Source organism: Argopecten irradians, chromosome 3, assembly GCF_041381155.1.
Source record: "Argopecten irradians isolate NY chromosome 3, Ai_NY, whole genome shotgun sequence".
In the NCBI taxonomy this organism is placed as follows: Eukaryota; Metazoa; Mollusca; class Bivalvia; order Pectinida; family Pectinidae; genus Argopecten; species Argopecten irradians.
The window spans coordinates 58,569,428-58,590,411 of NC_091136.1; the positions used below are offsets into that span (position 1 = coordinate 58,569,428).

Sequence of the window (20,984 nt, forward strand, 5' to 3'; positions counted from 1 at the left end):
GGCCCCAAAATGCCATTTGTCATGTGTAGAAAACAAAACAGACTTTATACAGTGAAATCAGTATATATTTTGGTTGAGGTTTAATTTCTGTGGCTTTCATTTTTTTACCTAAATGAATGAATTCCAGAAAGTTATTTTAGGGAAAATAAAAATGAAACAAGAGGAAAGTCTAAGGTCTTAACAGTCATTTGAGGACTATCAATACAATACATCATAACAGTAGAAACACAGTAATCATGTGATATTGTCAGTTACTGATAAAGAACAAGGAGGATAAAGGTCATTCTATTCTCCAACTATTCACTGATTTGTCATCGGGTTTAAGTGATTTTTCTGTTAACCTCTAGGGTATGATAGATTGCATGCTCTGACCTTTTGAACCAAAAAGTAGCGCCCAGAACTACTTTTTTGTTTACCATATTCGGTGGATGATATTTGTAAACAAGTTATTTCCTACCTTACTCCATAACGAAAATCTTTGAAGTAGGGGACACAGTGAATGTTGGTGTTATCTTAAAAGGGCAACGTAGTTGGAAACATTTTGCGCTATTGGTACATACTTAATGATCAAGATATATATACTCCATCTCTACTGCAAGCAACACACATCCCCTGCAGCCAATTACATTTTCTTATCTATGGCAAGTTATTATTGCTTAGTTATGATATCACTGTATGATGTTTAACAAATTCTGTAGATGTGTTCTCAAGTAATCATCTGGAAACTTTTGAAACAATCATCTTTTTTTAGTAACAGTTGTCCTTTGTATGTTGACATTTTTTGACTCCATAACATTCAATCCAAAGTCGTATTTTCTCATAAAATTTATTTTCTATCTAAATATGAGGTTTGATCAAAATCCATATCTCAATATTCGTTCTCAAGTTATCCATTCTGGAAAACCAAATACAGGGAACAGACAGACAGACAGAAACAACTATACTTCCCCTTCTGTTTCACAGGCCAGGGGACTAATAAAGAAATCTTATATTCTGTTGGAAAAGCAAATATGCAAATTGTCTCGCAAAACTTTACCTTTCCTGCTGCCATGGATCAATTGGCATATGCTGTGTTGCCCCAGATCTTCCCTCTCGTCTTGGATAAACACGGTTAAAAGCCAATAAAATGCTATCCAACAAAATCAAGTGAATTCACTCTGGTGTCAATTAATATGTTTCTCTAACGCCAGTAATTTATTGGTCAAAAAATGTTCAGAGTTTGTTAACAACATAATCTTCTGCATCCTTTTTTCATGTTCTTTTTGTGGTCATCAAATCCAAAAAAAAGTTGTGAACTTTTTATAAAATGAGGAGTCTAGCTTGCCATACACAACTCCATCAAACTGATGCCATATTCCTACAGAAAGAAATGAATTGTTATTTTCAAAATGTCAATATAAAATAAGGCCAAAAAAACCATGTCTGTTTAGGGTTACCCGACCCACCCTAATTTTTTACCCATGCAGACCCTAATTTTTCCCCCACATTTCTACGAAAAATAATTAAAAGTCAGGATTTCGATCTCAGACTCTTATTCTGGCCACTACTTTAGAGTGAAAGACACTAAAAAAAAAAAAACATCCCGACCTACTGACCCTATTTTTTTTGCCAATGTAACCCTAAACAGACTTATTTCTTTTTTTTGGCCTAAATATAAATTGTAGTAGAAAAATAATAACAAGATGTTCAATGAGCCTTAATGATCAAATTTTGACTATTACATTATTCAGCGTAATTAGCGCCCCTCCTCCAATAATTGGCCCTCCCCTTTTCTGCTTCTAACAACAGCATTGTATCTCATATTTACATGAACTTGTGAGTCTTCTACATGTGAATTGCTACAAAATATCTAAAAAATATGCATGTTTACTGTAACAGATTAATATGCCATGTGTACAGAAACTGTTAAAATAAGGCAGACTTTTTTTGTTCACAACTTAAAAGTTTGATTCACCCTCCTTTGTTACAATTTTTCAAATGCCCTGGGTGCTAATTATCACGAATACATTAACAGAATACACATAAAAAATACTAAAAAGTAACACAGAAATAGAACAAATTACAAAACACCAAATGGGTTAAAATTGCTCACCCTTCTTTAACTATCAATTAAGATATTGTATACTTATTAAAGACCTTTTCAGTTGATGTTGTCAGTTTCTAATATACTGTATTCGACCCAATAAGCATCCCCACCAATCCCTTTAAGTGCCCCTCCCCCTTTTTTAGGCGTCAATATCACAAATTAAATGCAGACTGAAAATATTAAAACTGTGTTGGTTTTTTTTTTAATGATATCTTTTGCAAATTGATTTATGGCTTACTTTGTAAAATAATTCTATCAAAGGCTAATCCAAATTTGTTTCCATTAAGCACCCCTGTATTTGCTTAGAATTTTGAAGCGCCCTGGGCACTTACTGAGTCAAATACAGTATTTGATATACAACAATTACTACAGTCAAGCCTGTATAAAAAGACACCATAAGGGACAAAAAACATGTCCTTATTACACAGGTGTACGCTTATATATACACTATCAGGTTACCTAAAGATTGCAAACGAAATGTGAATGATATATAAATTGCTATCTAGTAATCATGGTTCATACTTAACAACAAAGAGGCCCAGAGGGCCTGTATTGCTCACCTGGTTTGTAATGCCAAGTAATGTTCTAAATACAGGTTCATTGTTTCCTTTTCTGAAGGAATTCGAATATTTACCTCTATTTCCCCTATTGGGCTCCACCCCTCCTGCCCCCGTAGGGGGTCAGAGCCAACATTTATAGAAGTTCTGTTCCCCCTTTCCCCAAGGATGTTTGTGGCCAAATTTGGTCACAATCCATGCAGAGAACTCTAGGACAAGTAGCGATTTATAGGATTTACCTCTATTTCCCCTATTGGGCCCCCCGCCCCTCATGCCCCCGGCGGTCAGAGCCTAACTTTATACAAGTTCTGTTCCCCTACCCCCAAGGATGTTTGTGGCCAAATTTGGTTACAATCCATGCAGAACTCTTAGGACAAGTAGCGATTTACAGGATTTACCTCTATTTCCCCTATTGGGCCCCTCCCCTCCTGCCCCGGGGGGTCAGAGCCCAAAATTTATACAAGTTCTGTTCCCCTTCCCCCCATGGATGTTTGTGGCCAAATTTGGTTACAATCCATGCAGAACTCTAGGACAAGTAGCGATTTATAGGATTTACCTCTATTTCCCCTATTGGGCCCCGTCCCTCATGCCCCGGGGGTCAGAGCCTAACTTTATACAAGTTCTGTTCCCCTACCCCCCAAGGATGTTTGTGTGGCCAAAATTTGGTTACATTCCATGCAGAACTCTAGGACAAGTAGCGATTTATTGGATTTACCTCTATTTCCCCTATTGGGCCCCCGCCCCTCCTGCCCCCGGGGGGTCAGAACCAAACTTTATACAAGTTCTGTTCCCCTTCCCCCATGGATGTTTGTGGCCAAATTTGGTTACAATCCATGCAGAACTCTAGGACAAGTAGCGATTTATAGGATTTACCTCTATTTCCTCTATTGGGCCCCGCCCCTCCTGCCCTCGGGGGGTCAGAGCCTAACTTTATACAAGTTCTGTTCCCCTACCCTCAAGGATGTTTGTGGCCAAATTTGGTTACAATCCATGTAGAACTCTAGGACAAGTAGCGATTTATAGGATTTACCCTCTATTTCCCCTATTGGGCCCCGCCCCTCCTGCCCCCTGGGGGGGTCAGAACCAAACTTTATATTACAAGTTCTGTTCCCCTTCCCCCAAGGATGTTTGTGGCCAAATTTGGTTACAAATCCATGCAGAACTCTAGGACAAGTAGCGATTTATAGGATTAACCTCTATTTCCCCTATTGGGCCCCGCCCCTCCTGCTCCCGGGGGGGTCAGAGCCAAACTTTATACAAGTTTTGTTCCCTTCCCCCAAGGATGTTTGTGGCCAAATTTGGTTACAATCCATGCAGAACTCTATGACTAGTAGCGATTTAAAGGAAATGTTGACGGAGGACGGACGACGGACGGACGACGGACGGACGACGGACGGACGACGGACGACGGACGCCGCGCCATGACATAAGCTCACCTGGCCCTTCTGGCCAGGTGAGCTAAAAAGGAGAGTCAATAAGAATTTATATCATGTCCCAGCACGTCACAGGCCCAATATCAGGTCTCTATATATGCCTCACAGATTTTAACCTATTTGACCCCTATGACCTTGAATGAAGGTCAAGGTCATAATTTGAACAAACTTTCAACCTTTCAACCCAGTATGTATGTCACAGGCCCAATATCAGGTCTCTAGGCCTCTTGGTTATTAAGAAGAAGTTGTTTAAAGATTTTAGCCTATTTGACCCCTGTGACCTTGAATGAAGGTCAAGCTCATATTATGTGAACAAAATCCCCATGGGCCTTAACGGTCATCTGACTTTAATACAATATATAGTAGAACTGAAATACACAGTCAGTTGTATGTTTTAACAAATTAACATATTTAACACTTGTGAACTTGAATGAACTTGATAGCCTTTATCCAAGCAATACTACAGGCCGCCTATAAGTACCCAGGGTCTTAGTTATATACAAGAAGTTATTTAATGATTCTAGCCTATTTGACACCTGTGACGTTGAATGAAGGTCAAGGTTAATCATTTGAACAAACTTGGGAGCCCTTCATCCCAGCATGCTATAAGTCTTTCAGGATGTATATATATTAAACTTGATTGTGGTTATTTCATTGAAAATAAGGTAAAATAATTTGACAGAATCACAAGAAAATACACCCAACATAGATGTTAATTGTTTTAAAAAGCAAATGTGTGGCGAAATGACTCCTATGGGCCAAACGGCAGAATGACAAAGCAATTGCTTGTGAATGAGTTTAAAAGCAGTTGCCAGAAAAACCAAATGACATTTAAGTTGGTAAAAGTGTTTTACTGTTACAGTTGCCATGACAATTACCACCAATATATGTACAGCTGTAGTTAACTAAAGCAGTTGTCATTAGCATCGTAAAGATTGAACAGAGTAAACATTCATATTCTATATTTTGTCTGTGTTCTGATGCAAAGTGCAACTAGACCAAGCATCAGCTCAATCAGATGTTTATCTACTTTGTCTCTGAATGATTTTTGAGTCTGGAAAGTTTGGGAGACAGCGAAAGAGTACTCTAACAAGAGGCCCTGAGGGTCTGTCTTGTCCACTTTTTTCAGTAGGGTATTAACCCTTCAAGCGCTACACTGTTTTCCTTAGTAAAGTACTAGTACTGCTGAATTAATTAATGGGTTTAATGAAAAATACCCCTATATATAGTGATTTTAAACTATTATATCAAGTTGTTGTTATCTCTACTTTTCTGTTGTTGTCACGGATCAACATTTTCACTCAGTGTTTTACCTATACTCAAGTGTCAAAAAACTCAGGTGAAGAGTAAAAATTGTCTTTGTAAACATGGTGACCTTTCTCAAGTAATCAACATCATATAATTACTCCCATGACTGTTTTAAGTGAGAGAAAAAAAATCTAATCACTCACACAATTGATAAAACTTTTATACCAAATTTTGTTATTTCAATCGTCCTTTCCAGGGACAAGTGGCCTCATCAAAGCTTAAATTTTGTTCAGGACTGTACACATCAGAAAATTTGTCAACTAGAATATCTATAAACGGTCTAACTTTGTATACTTAGTAAATCCCGAGTCACACCTGGCGTGTCGTTGTCGACCAGGTGTAAATTGGAGGGAATGTTGAGATATCTGTCTCAACACATATTTTTTTCCCAGAAAACGGAGTTATAATTGTATCCTGAGTGCGCCAGTGCATCTACATCCCTTTTTTCTACACAAGTCCCATTGCTAGTGTCAAAGAAAAGAACACTTTCATTTCTTCCTTAGTAACGTCACGCCATTTCTGTAATCTACTATGTTGTTTCAGCTGGCCGCTAGCAATCTTTTTCTCAGCAAAACTGTTTGTTTCTCCAACTAATAATTCTATAGGATTGTCACAATCCATCTGTATATTTAGACTACTTTCGCTGGTAAAAGGAGCGATAAACGGGCCTTCTGCACCTGGAATACGCCATAGATCAGCAAAATCTGCCTCCGTTTCTCGATCATGATCTGGCTGAAAATCATTCATTGGTAAAGTATTTCCTCCGTCAATGTCCTCGAGATTGAACCCTTCAAAATCATTTATATCATCTTCAGGATCGAATAAAAAAAAAATGCATAACAAACTCTGATCCCTCCTTGCTATAATCTGACTAACGGCCCATCTTTCCCGGAGCGACTATAGTTGCGACAAGCGCTTGAAGGGTTAAACACCATGCAACAATTACTAAATATGTAACATTCCTAGATAAATCAATTTCATCAGAAATTTTAATGCAAACTAGAAAACTGGCATTAATTTCAATTACCTTCTGACAGCACTTTCCTTGGTATCGTAAAAAAAACGCCCAGAATTTCTATTGAAGTTATCATGAACTAGTTCAGGAACCAGCTGCATATTCCCAGCATCAACACAGTATGAGTAATTAATCAGTTTATCCACCAGATGTATTTGGAAGTTAACTTCTGCCCTCAATTCTATCATACCATTTTCAATTTTTCCTTGAAAAAACAAAGACAGGGTGTAAGTAAAATATTTCTGATAAGTTCAAAATCTTCATGATATTTTCAATTTACTTTAATTGCCTATTAACCCTTTAATCAGCTGAAAACAAAACTGTCATATATTGTAATATTATGACTATCAATCCTTCTCCAGTAGAGGAATATAGATTATAAAATATTCTCAAATTTTCCATCTTTGAGAACATAAATATTTTGACAGTAAAATAACATGTTGGAGTACTAAATTTACTACAAGGCAGATTCATATTAATTCTTCAACTTATTCAGTTAAGAACAGCCTCACAGTACATTGTTATTTATTAAGCAAAATTCCTACCTGACAGCTTCCATTCTAATGTAGGGAACTTTTGGTAAAGCCAAACCACAAGTAAGGGCCACCAACAGAGTCATCCAGAATTGAAGTGTAAATACTGCATGGAACACAACTGTCACAAAGTTCCCATGAGTTCTCTTGGTGTTGGATCTGGAATAAAACATCAAGTATTCAAAATAAACTTATACAAAACCAAAATTTCTTAAAGATGCTCCACCGCCCATGATGACTTGAACAATCTCTTGATGTTGTATATATATGTCTAATTAACACAAAAAATTACATAAAATAATTTATTTTGCCTTTGTGAATGCGCAATCAGCACTTTATTTCATTATAGGATATAGTGAACGGTTTTTTTTCGGGATTGCAATTAATTATTTTTTGTAATTTTAACTAAAATAAAATTAGAAGCTTAAAAACCAAATTTGTAAAGTAAGTAACTTTTGTAATTGAATAAAATACTAATCGTCTGCTCCTGTTTTTTATAGTGAAAAAATACCATTTGTCAAGCGGTGGAGCATCTTTAATAATAGCAATACTTTATGAAATAACTTTTAAGAGAAGAATCTAAACCTTGATAATCAGTCCCAGATTGCAATATGCATAGCTGTATATATGTATTAGGCCGCACCTTCACTCAAAATTCTCTTTTCGATAAATATTTGGTTTAAGTCAAAATAAATATTTTCGGTCACCTTCATAAAAGGTGAGCCAGTTATCTGCCAAAAATCCTTGTTGCGTTGTTTATTCTTGATTATTCTTTTTGAGTAAACAGAGCTTGCTGCTTTAATAATAGAGCATACAGAATTGAGGGATATAAAGAAGTGGTCTTTCGATGTTTGTATACGAATAAGGGGAAAAATATTGTTTACAGCAAACCCTTTGTACAACCTGTACTTTGTAAGATCCCGAATAACCATTTATAATACAATTTGACCTAGGTATAGACCACTTGGCGATATATAGAGGTTCCCCAACAAGTGACTGTAATGTTGTTTATCATGTTTATCGAACTCGAGTTAGTTAATTTTCAAATTTTGAAAAGACACGATCTTTAGCGAGTGTCTTTTTAAAATTTGAAAATTAACTAACGAGAGTTTAGATAAACATGATAAACAACAGTCACGCATTGGGGAACTTATTTATCCCATAACTTTAGCTCTATATTTATACCGTGGTGACCATTTCATCATCTTCATTCAGGGAAACATAACCACCATACATTGTGTAGTGATATATCTTTCCGTCATAAAATATAGTGCCTAAATAGAGAGCCAATATTCTATTGTTTGATACTTTGAATAAGCAACTACCTGTTAAACAGTAAATACAATGCTATTTAAAAGAAAATGCGCTATGAAAAGTAGCCCGAAGTTGAGAGCAAATCGAAATCAACAGATCTTGGAATTGACCAATCAGAGGTGCCGTAGGTGTTTACACACTGGAGTGTGTAAACGTGTAATCATAAATGATAACCAACTGCTATGGAATTTATCACATGGATAGTTATGGGATAAACATGTTTTCCTTTTCCTTTGAGTTTGTTTTTATAGTAAGTTTTGACTTATATGGAATAAGTAAACATACATTTCAAATTAACTTTAGGAAACAAGATGCCCAGAGGTCCTGTATCACTCACCTGGTTTGTAATGCCAAGTCATGATCTGAATTGTCTCTATTCTAAAGGGACTTAAATATTTACCTCTATTTTCCCTATCAGGCCCCGCCCTCTGTCCTCTCGGAGGTCAAAGCCAAAATTTATACATATCCTGTTCCCCTTCCCAAAGGATGTTTCTGGCAAAATTTGGTTACAATCCATGCAAAACTCGGACTATAACTAGTAGCGATTTAAAGGATTTACCTCTTATTTTCCTTATTGGGCCCCGTCCCTCCTGCCTTAGGGGGTCAGAGCCAAAATTTTACAAACTGCGTTCCCCTCCCCCAAGGATGTTTTTTGGCCAAATTTGGTTACAATCCATACAAAACTCTATGACTATAGTGTTTTAAAGGAAATGTTGACAGACGAACTGATGGATGGACAATGTACGCTGCACTATATGTAAAACTAAGCAATGATGTTCATAAATGTGTTTTTCCTATATAGACTATAGCAAACTTGACCCCTCCCCAGGGGAAAACATGAGACCTCAGGGTCATATTATTCACAATTTTTGTACAGTCCACCATAATTAAGACCTTTCCTATGAAGAGTATTTGATTTCATTTCAACAAATTTTATTGCAAATAATATGCAAATGGATTTGGCAACAGGCAAAGCCTATGTAAGCCATCTCCAAACAAATCCGGTATAGTACAATTATCGACAAAATATTTTAACATTTAACATTACATTATGAATGAATATTATTATTATAAAAGTATTTGATTCTACCAGTTCTAGAATTTCATCAGAAGACTTTTGAAGTTTTAGTCTATTTGACCCCTTTTGGCCCCGCCCCTAAGGCCCCTGGGGTCAGCCATGGAAAATTTGCTAATAGGATTCAATGGCCATCTCATAGGGATAATACTGACAATATTTGTGTAATTTCCTATTATAAATGACCAAATAATGCTCAAAAATGTGTTTTCCCTATATAAACTATAGTAAACTTTAATCCCTTCCCAGGGGGAAACCCGACACCCCAGGGTCATATAGTACACAATTTTTGTAGACGGCTTTGTGACCTTTCTATTTATGAAGAGTATTTGATTGTAACACATCTGTGAGTCCAGGAGAAGAAGATTTTGGAAATTTTAGTCAATTTTACCCCTTTTGGCCCCTCCCACAGCCCCTTGGGGGTGGTGGTCATATAATTCACAATTTTGATTGCCTTATGCCCTAGAAGGTTTGTGCAAAATTTCACTGAAATTGCTTCAAAAGAAGTTGAAAATGTAAATTGTTTACGGACACATGACCCACGACGACGAACAAAAGGTGATAAGAATAGGTCACTTAATTGAGACTTCGTCTCAGGTGACCATAATATAGAAGTCTGAATGGGAAAAAATCAGTAGAATGAAATGTTGTTCTAAATCAAATGAACGAGACAAGACTTATACACCGAGATGTTTCTTGAAAGAGGGGCCCTATGACAGATTCCATGAGTAGAAAATGACAGAAAGTACAACAAGGGTCAGCAATGTGCATGCTTGTAAAAAGATAGATGGATTGCTGCAATGGAAGAGACAGAAAGATCAAACTTCCCACTTTATACATCTGTGACATGTGCAATTGAGACATGAATATTCTCCTTAGGTGGGGTCCCGTGGAATGAAAACTTTAGTTTGACTTTCATTGACTACCATTCTCATGTTTTAAACCCGTGAAATAACCCCAACACGTATAGTTTACTGTAGGAAATCGCAAAATTAAACTCCCTGTGAAAATATCAAAATTTACAGTCAGTCAATTACTAGGCATCCATACCTACATGTATGTTAGAACAAGTGAACAAGTATGATCAAAATTGATCTAAAGAATGAGTGATCGACCATTTTATAAAACCTGTGTATAATTAGATATTGGCTATAAAGCTTAAAATATCTTTGATCAAGGTTCAAATCAGACATCAACAAGACCTAAACCTCAGAAGAAAGCATCCTTACAAAATCATTAGAATGAAGAAATTTATAACAATTGATACTTATAAATATAACTGGTCTTTAAATGCTATCTAATTGTAAAAAGAACAGAAATATTGTGATAAAAATAAACAACTAATAATTCAACTTATGTTTCGAAAGTAAATAATTGTACCGTAATTTCAATCACTTTTTTGTTAAGTTATTGAAGGTAATCAATTTAATACAATTGAATCGTACCAGTAATTGCTTAATAATTGATTACAGTACTAGTGTTTCACAAAAGTAATTGATTATCAATTAATTACAGGTTTAAGTAACAACCAAATCGAATTATTACCCTTTGTCATTGCTGGAGTTTCCTGCTCCAGGTCCTGGTGGATTTGATGAGTTTGCGCCAGCCTAAAAGAAAGAAGTTACATTTGATTGACTATACAGTCAAACCTGTCTTAACGACCCCCTGTATTAAGCGACTTCCTGTCTTAGGTGACCTTAATTATTCCTCCCAATGATATTTACTATATATAAATGACAAGAGCCATCCTATTTTTCAGTCTTTATTTCATAACAAGAGATCCCAGAGGGATCTTGGCGCCCACAAAAGAATGATCTATGTCTGACAACAGAAAGAGGGATCTTTTCCCTGCTTTTCAAACTTTTACTAAATACTATATATGAAACTTGAGAAAGATCCTTTCAGTACTTTCTGAGATATGTAGCAGTAAAAACTTCAATTATCAAAATCCAAGATGGCTATAGCTACCTGTTGATCATCTTGCTGACCGATAAGTCTGAAAATGCACTAGACCCCTTGGGGAACCTGCACATGAAATTTGAGAAAGATCCCTTCAGTACTTTCTGAGAAATAACGGTAACAAACTTTAACTATCAAAATCCAAGATGGCCGCCGGTCGGCCATCTTGTTGACCGATCTTTCCCAAAATGCAATATGCACAACTAGGGTCCTAGGGGAACCTACATATGAAAATTTGAGAAAGATTCCTTCAGTACTTTCTGAGAAATAGCGGTAACAAACTTTAACTATCAAAATCCAAGATGGCCATCGGTCGGCCATCTTGTTGACCGATTGATCCCAAAATGCAATATGCACAACTAGGGTCCAAGGGGAACATGCATATGAAATTTGAGAAAGATCCCTTACCTAATTACTTTCTGAAAAATAGCGGTAAACAAACTGTCGGCCATCTTGTCGACCTTTCGATCCCAAAATGCAATATGCACAACTAGGGTCCAAGGAGAACATACATATGAAATTTGAGAAAGATCCCTTCAGTACTTTCTGAGAAATAGCGGTTAACAAACTTTAACTATCAAAATCCAAGATGGCCGCCAGTCTGCCATCTTGTTGACCGATTGATCCCAAAATGCAATATGCACAACTAGGGCCCTAGGGGAACCTACATGTGAAATTAAAAAAAAGATTCCTTCAGTACTCTCTGAGAAATAGCGGTAACAAGAATTGTTAACAGACGGACGGAAGGACGGACCACGGACTAAAGGCCATTTGAATAGCCCCACCATCATCAGATGGTGGGCTAAAAATTTGAGCAAACAAAGCTCGAGGTATGGACCTAGAAGCCTTACTGATTTGAATGTAGACTTATATATAACTTTAATTTTTAGCATGACAAAAATGACCTGTATTCAACGACCACCTGACTAACAACCATAAAAATTCACACCATAACGTGTTCATAAACCTGTCTAAATGTATATATATTTATATTTATCACATAATCCGCCTGATATCCAGTGATTTCGCCCGTGTAATATTTTTGCAGATGTCACTAGTGTAATATGACCTGGAGCGATTTTCATTGGCTGGAAATTCATTGTGATGTCAGACAGAAACAATAACAAGAGACCCAGAAGGCCTGTATCGCTCACCTGGTTTGTAATGCCAAGTAATGTTCTAAATACAGGTTCATTGTTTCTTTTCTGAAGGTCTATAAATAACACGGCTACAGTACACTCATTCAATACATCGATACAAGTCAGCGGTAGAGCGGTAGGGGTTTATATACACGCGTCGTTCTCAGTTGGAGTAGCACGGCAGTAAAACTAGACTACACAAAATTAAGCCAGGAAGGGCCCCGCTAAAATAATCTACCACAAGAAAGTCCCCATCAACATGTGATAAGCAAATTGAAAAGTTTAAAAAACATGTGTTTGATTTCAAGCAAGTGTCAGTAAACTCTGTCCTTGCCTTTTCAGTGGGGCTCTAGAGGGGTGCATAAAATGAAGAAAATACGTAATTACGCATTAAATATACTACGGGTGTTCATGATAATGATGTTTTAAATGTATCTTGGATAAAAAGGTTGAATTGTCATCTGGAGATTCATGTTGGAAGGTGCATAATTCCAAATTATTACAATTTTTTTTTTTGAGAACCTTAAGAGGCGCAATGGCCTTTACGGTTATCTGACAATTGAATAGGAGAAGAGTTAAATGTTTTTAAAGGTGGTGTCTAAAAATCAGACATGTTAACCCTAGCAATTTATGCAAAATCTACCAATTTTGATGTTGGTTTTCCACCTACTGCTTTATATCTAAATTTTTTGCTTTCTGCAAAACATCGATCGTTTTTTCTTTCGATTTCCCGATTTCTGAAATTTGCTTGGGGGCCGCCATTGCGAATTCAAAATGCATACAGTATTGTATAGAGAGGCACTAGCGTTATAATTAAGGAAACAAAAGAGATGTGAACACTCCCTGAATATAACATCCACCAATTCTAATTACAGGTAGCATGCAGTCTGGGACTAATTCCACCTTGGCTTAGTGGTGTCAATTTTGGAAACAACCATCAGGCCTTTCAATAAATCTTTTGCTAACAACTAGTTAGCATCAATTCGACAAGAGATCCCATTCTATACAAATGCTGATAGTCTACCTAATAAATTTGAGGAATTAAAGCTAAGGCAATTAATGGAAGCCAAGATGGCGGCCTGGCGGCCATACATATAATAGGAGTTACCGAGATGTATCCAAAAAACTGCAGATATCTACCTAACAGAACAGAATTTCATATCCCAGAGTATGATTTATTTATGAATGAAAATGCACTATATTGTCATAGAGGGGTCGGTATATACACAAAGGAAAGACTGAAAGGAGTATAAGTAATCATAGGAAATACATTCAAGGAAAACGTATGGGTGAAAATCTATCTTGCTGATAAAAACTGCTTACTGATAGGATGTCTGTATAAAAGTCCGAATTCGAGTCCTGAAAACGTAGAGGAGCTAAACAAGCTCATCACATCTGTATCATCTGACCCAGGGTATAGTCACAGATCTCATACATGACATGCGACTCTAACCAATCTAATGGTCCGACATAGTATAGGGTAAGTGCTACAAATCCGTCCATGGATCTGACAAAGGGTATGTGGCACAAACCATTTCCTGGACAGGTGACACAGCAATTGAATAATTGTATAAATCGAACCTCTGATCTGACACAAAACTGTTCACAGCTCTTACGCAGGATATGTGATACAAATGATCTGTTCACAGATCAAACATAGGCCATATGACGCATATCAGGTGACTTACTGCTTGACGGGGATCAATGTGCAGCAAGGGACAAGTATGCCAAGTCTTGTAAACTTTTCTCAATTACCCCGTCAAGCTTGTAGTGTACATTTGACATACTGAGGTAAAGTGCTAGCCTGTGAGTTTGCCTCTTCTGACTTACAAAGTCTACAGGAGACGTGTCAGATATGTCCAGTTCCCACTGTCCACTTCACCCAATTATCTTTTTAGCCCACCAGCATCAGATGGTGGGCTATTCAAATCGCTTTTCGTCCGTGGTCCGTGGTCCGTCGTCCGTCCTTCCGTCCGTCCTTCCGTCCGTCCTTCCGTCCGTTAACATTTCTTGTTACCGCTATTTCTCGGAAAGGGCTGAAGGGATCTTTCTCAAATTTCATATGTTCCCCTAGGGCCCTAGTTGTGCATATTGCATTTTAAGACCGATCGGTTAACAAGATGGCCGCCAGGCCGCCATCTTGGATTTTGATAGTTAAAGTTTGTTACCGCTATTTCTCAGAAAGCACTGAAGGAATCTCTCTCAAATTTCACATGTAGGTTCCCCTAGGGCCCTAGTTGTGCATATTACATTTTAGGACCGATCCGTTAACAAGATGGCCACCAGGCCACCATCTTGGATTTTGATAGTTGAAGTTTGTTACCGCTATTTCTCAGAAAGCACTGAAGGGATCTCTCTCAAATTTCACATATAGGTTCTCCTAGGGCCCTAGTTGTGCATATTGCATTTTAGGACCGATCCGTTAACAAGATGGCCGCCAGGCCGCCATCTTGGATTTTGATAGTTAAAGTTTGTTACCGCTATTTCTCAGAAAGAACTGAAGGGATCTCTCCCAAATTTCACATGTAGGTTCCCCTAGGGCCCTTGTTGTGCATATTTCATTTTGGGACCGATCAGTCGGTCATCTTGGATTTTGATAGTTGAAGTTTGTTACCGCTATTTCTCAGAAAGTACTGAAGGGATATGTCTCAAATTTCAGGTGCAGGTTCCCTTAGGTCCCTAGTTATGCATATTACATTTTGGGTCCGATCGCAATACTCAGTTTGACGCTCAGCATAACTGGGATGATGAAAAGTTCAGCAAGTGAAGAGACAATGGGGTATTAGGCAAGTGTGGCTGTAGATAAACGCAGAAAACGGAGATAGATACACAGTTATTGTGACTATAGACCGACTTAGTTTATCTTCGCAGTACAGTATTTCTGTTCCATTTTCACACTATCTGTCAAAGGCTAACTGTCTAACAAACACTCCCAGTATATCCAAGAATGTTGCCCGTGTGCGGTACTTAGACCTCTTTGGCCTTGTATATCGTCTAAACTAGCAATTACCTTGTCAGACCGTTACTTAGAAAAGACGTTGTTGACAGTAAGAGCTGACAATATCATGAAAGTAGGAAGATCCGATGGATATGGGATTCAGACCTTGTCTCATAGATAAGTCTTTGTGGATGATGCTCAGCGCACTGCATTAGAGCAATAATCAACTCATGAAGCTAAACCTGACTTTATATCGGCGTGGATACAGCTGGAGGGTAGTGCATCTAAAAGGACAATTAAAGCATAACGAGCAATCACCAATGACGCCACCCATCCGAATTCTTCATAGAGAATTTGTCAGGGAAGTATTGGGTAAACGATTGACTTGGGATCCAATAGATGGGCAGTTTCTTAAAGGGTATCTGTATTTGGGAAGTAAAACGATTGACTTGGCAGCCAATAGATGGGCAGTTTCTTACACCACCAAGGGTATTTGTATCTGGGAAGTAAAACGATAGACTTGGCAGCCAATAGATGGGCAGGTTCTTACACCACCAAGGGTATCTGTATTTGGGAAGTAAAACGATTGACTTGGCAGCCAATAGATGGGCAGGTTCTTACACCACCAAGGGTATCTGTATTTGGGAAGTAAAACGATAGACTTGGCAACCAATAGATGGGCAGTTTCTTAAACCACCAAGGGTATCTGTATTTGGGAAGTAAAACGATTGACTTGGCAGCCAATAGATGGGCAGCTTCTTACACGACCAAGGGTATCTGTATTTGGGAAGTAAAACGATTGACTTGGCAACCAAGAGACGGGCAGTTTCTTAAACCACCAAGGGTATCCGTATTTGGGGAGTAAAACGATTGACTTGGCAACCAATAGATGGGCAGTTTCTTAAACCACCAAGGGTATCTGTATTTGGGAAGTAAAACTATTGACTTGGCAGCCAATAGATGGGCAGTTTCTTAAACCACCAACGGTATCTGTATTGGGGAAGTAAAACGATTGACTTGGTAGCCAATAGACGGGCAGTTTCTTAAACCACCAAGGGTATCTGTATTTGGGAAGTTAAACGATTGACTTGGCAGCCAATAGATGGGCAGCTTCTTACACCACCAAGGGTATCTGTATTTCGGAAGTAAAACAAACTAGAAGTTTAAAAAAAGTTTATTTGTAAAACTAAACTATAGTAAAACAGATGTCACTGTGTATAAGGGTCATAATAATGTCAACAAACACTCCATTTACTCCATTATTGCACCAAAATGTCGTGAATCCATTACGTTGTAGCACTACTGTACCAAGTCATAACTTCAACAGAAATGTAGCGGGAAATATATCAACTTCTGAGTCAGTCAGAAGGTGATATCGTTTATGCTACTAGATATATGGACCGCAATTTTCCCATCATCAATTATTATTCGAAAGACTATTGCTTAAAACTGATCTTTTCCTTATTGCTCTTGACACCTCGGGGTATGTATTTTAGTCTGTATACTCTTGTCTGTATATTATGTCTATACATGTATGAACAGTAAACCTGTGATAAGTCTAGAATGGAGAATAAAACGGAGGTCACTAATAAACAATAAAGTAGCAGTAGAAGATTAATAGTGTAAACAACTAACAAAACAAAAACGAATAGTTAATGAACATATATAACAAAACCAAAACAACATAGATGGGTCAGTTGATTCAGGCAACATTGAAATGCTGAAATATTGCACTGATTTTGTTGTATTGGACCTGTGTGACCTATACTGTTAAACACGCGTGCTTCTGAAAATGTTACCTTATTTCATATTACGCTACTTCGTTACGGCATTAACAAATGACAAATTTCCTAAACTGTTTCTGAGGATCACAAGTCACCAGTTGCAGGTAGTCACTTACTACGCTGTCTATCAAATTGGTCACGCACAAAAAAAACGCAAACCGCCAGTTTCTGCTGTAACTTTTCTGACTTTGCTCCACTTTACTCCAACATCCAACATCTAACATGATTACAAACCAGGACTGACAAACCTAGTTTACAGTTGGTTCTTAGGAGAAACATCTACGTATGATCCTGACAAATATCTGCAAAGTGTTCTTAAACGTTTTCACCATTTTCTAACGAACAACCCGTCAACAAATCTTGATTGGAAATTTGGTAGATATTATGGAATAAGTGCGATCAGATCGATTCTCTATCCGTGCAAATTGTACAAGTTTATGTATCACCCGTGATAACAAAGACAGGATTTAATCACGAGTTCAATAAAAGTGACGATAAGTATACTAAAAAGGAACTGCAACAGTTATGAATTATTGTATGTTTGGACATGGCATGCTGCTTCAGATGTACTGAGGTATGACGTGTCTTCAGTTCTGCCTGGACGAACTGTTACTTGTATGGGACGCTTGATGTGGTATTTCTGAAAGATGGAAGGCAAAAGGCTCACTTTTCAGATTTTTGTTGTTTTGTCTCCGAAGTTGCAGACTGTTGCTTAGATGAGCTGCTTGGTGGGATGGGAGGGCGAATTGTTCGGCTGTTTAGCTCCGAAGTGACAGACTGTTGCTTGAGTGAGCTGCTTGATGGAGTGGAAGGGTTAGTTGTTCACTTGTTTGGTTCTGAAGTGGCAAACTGTTACTTGTGTGAGCTGCCTGATGGGATGGGAGAAATAGACTGTTGCTTGGGTGAGCTGCTTGATGGGATGGGAGAGCGAATTGTTCGGCTATTTGGCTCTGAAGTGGTAGACTGTTACTTGTGTGAGCTGCCTGATGGGATGGGAGAAATAGACTGTTGCTTGGATGAGCCGCTTGGTGGGATGGGAGGGCGAATTGTTCGGCTGTTTGGCTCTGAAGTGGTAGACTGTTACTTGTGTGAGCTGCCTGATGGGACACGCGGCGCTTATTGCTCGGGACATGAATTCCTTGGGGGCCGATCTGCTTTTTGTTGTCGTTCAACATTATCTTTATACCATCAATATTATTCTTAGAAGGTGTTGTCGCGTTTTGCTCAGGTGGTATCTTCTTTGTTTGTTGCTCACTGTTGCTGTGGTGTGCTGCCTGATGCAATACTTTCGCACGTCGTGGGGATTCCATCAATGTACTACCGCCAGCGTCATATTTTATCTGTATGTCCATATCTTGTCTAGTACCAGAATGTATCGATGTTTTTGGGTCGTATGTTCTTTGGGTGTGTCGTGGAGAGTCACGAGATGATACAGGTTTACCGTTCTGTGGCGTTGTCTGGAGTACAGGACTTCTGTCTTCGTTAACCACTTGCGAATGTGATCTGATGTTGTTATTTATTGTCGTATACTGCCCACGTCCACCAATCTTAGAATCTCTTTGTGTCACGTAGCATGGCTTTGCTTTGCTTTTTGACGATGTTAACTGGGTCTGTGTGTTTTGTATTTCAGGAAGGCTATCTGACTTTTGAGCAGTTTGTGGAATCATTGTTTTGTCCCATTTTCCCTGTTTGGAGTTCCCACTAGAACTCACTGTCACGTTTCTCGTTTGTTTTCTGGACCCACTGTTGTGGTCAGACTTTCTGCCCAGGTCAACATACTTTGTATCTAGATCTCCGTTGTGAAGAGGCGATATCTCCGACTTACTAGTTGTCGAGTTATGTCTCTTAAAAGATGGCGGAGAATGTTTAGGTGTTGATGGCGATCTATGAATCTGATCTAGTGGAATACCATATGCTTGGGAAACATTCTTCAACTTCGGATCTGCCTTGAAGTACGTATCTTTGGTCCATTTTGGTTGTTTGGGTGATCCTCTGATTGACTGAGAACTGTGGCGGTGCCCAGCTTTGTTTGTTGATGGCTGGAAAGTGACTTGGCCTTGAGAGCTGACGTGTCCCCTTCCCGCTCCTCCAAAACTTCTGTACTGCTCTACACCATTTCTGCTAGCTAACGTGTGTCCGCTCATTGTGGTATCGTCTCTCACCTTCCTCGTAAGTCAGTCAGATTGTCTGAAAAATGTAATGGTGAGAAAATGATCAATCTGGTTTTCTTAAAGTCAGACCTGCAAACCTAGCATTATTATTATATGGCAATAGAGGTATACATTTTTTCTAATTTTCTAATACACTTGAAAATGATCCTTAAAACGTAGGATAGGTCCAAATGCACACGGCACTGTCCGTTTCTTGATCATAGTATCATAGAAAAACAACACCCTCAACCCAGTGTAAAAATAGAGCTATATTCAAACAATTCAATGAACATTTTAGTTTGTGTTGAAGTAAGGAAACTAGAACATAAGTATGTGTAGACACTGTAAAATTTATATAGCTTAAAACCCCCGGACATGAACTGAATCTTATTCTTTAATACACGAAAACAGGCCGTGGGTTGGAGAATCATTTGAATTCCCTAGAAACACCTAGCATCAGAAATATTTATAAGATTATACTCCTTCTTTGTATTTGTTGACAGGCAGAGGGACCTCTGGTTTATAGGCATTTTCCTTTGGCTAACTACTTTTAAGTGTATTCTTTTAAACATTATATTTTTACATCAACAAAAAGTTTAAACATTATATCATGGTTTGATGTGATCAGTTTTCCCGATTGATGTTATTTAATGATTTTTGAAAGCATGGAAATCAGTAGTTTTACCTGTTTTTTTCGAAAATCAGACATTCAAAACCGGATGTGCATTTTGTTTTATTAATATATAAGTTAAAATATTATTTTTTTTCTATCCAAAATCTTACTCAAACCATCTGAAAATTACAGAACTTTTATAAAATTTCATGTATTTAACTATTTAAGAGTTTATCTAAAAAAACCTTAGCACATACAGAGGTACACTTTTGAACATCTTAAAGTTGGCTGAGTTGACAATCTCTATGTAGGCCTACATGTGTTTCTGCTAGAATTGATCAATCGACCGAAACGTGGAAAACTATTGAAACGTGTATACATAAGGTATTTGGTTTATGTTTTGAATAGAGAATTGTGTGTGTACGTGTATACCGCGTATAGTAGGCCTATTCACCGTTTTTATAATATTTCTACCCATGGTAGATACCTGTATATATAACAAAACAATCGATATTAAACACCTCACATATTCTACCAGGATCCTGTACGTGTTCTACTATATATTATAAGTATGATTTTCAGTCCAACGACCCATTCAATTTTGTGTATATAATATATCCGATGCCGTACTATACTGTAGGCACAAAGACTTTATATTCGCCAGGTATATTTCAACTCTAAACAGATAAAATTATTGTCGGAAGACTTTCTTTTAGTAAATGTTTCATAAATACTGACTCTTACAGTAAGCGGGGATCGTGCAGCTATCCGGTAGACAAGATAACGTTCATCAGAAGGACAGACAAGAGTCATTCCTGCGACTTTTGTTTGCCTTGACGACGGAAGTTATTCGCCATGTTCTAAAACGACACACAATTCAAAATATGTCTTATAAATCCTATCAAATTAGTTTCCACGTACCTTTTCTACGGAATCATAGTCGTCTAAATACCAGCACTTTGGTGAATGTTTGACACACTAGTACACACGTGAATATCACATGTGTACATATAAATATTTGTCGAGTCGACAGTTACGGACTATTTATAAATATTGATTACGTTAGGTATAGAACCGTCA

At 37.8% G+C, this 20,984-nt stretch overlaps 1 protein-coding gene across 1 annotated transcript; it reads right to left on the reverse strand.

The window, feature by feature from the left end:
- Positions 1 to 16,513: 16,513 nt before the first annotated feature.
- On the reverse strand, positions 16,514 to 20,984 carry LOC138319220 (uncharacterized). The gene is made up of 2 exons (XM_069262207.1): positions 20,826 to 20,984; positions 16,514 to 19,328 (listed from the first exon to the last, which is right to left on the reverse strand). Exon 2 carries the CDS (start codon positions 19,283 to 19,285, stop codon positions 17,900 to 17,902), a length of 1,386 nt encoding a protein of 461 aa, XP_069118308.1. The 5' UTR covers positions 19,286 to 19,328; positions 20,826 to 20,984; the 3' UTR covers positions 16,514 to 17,899.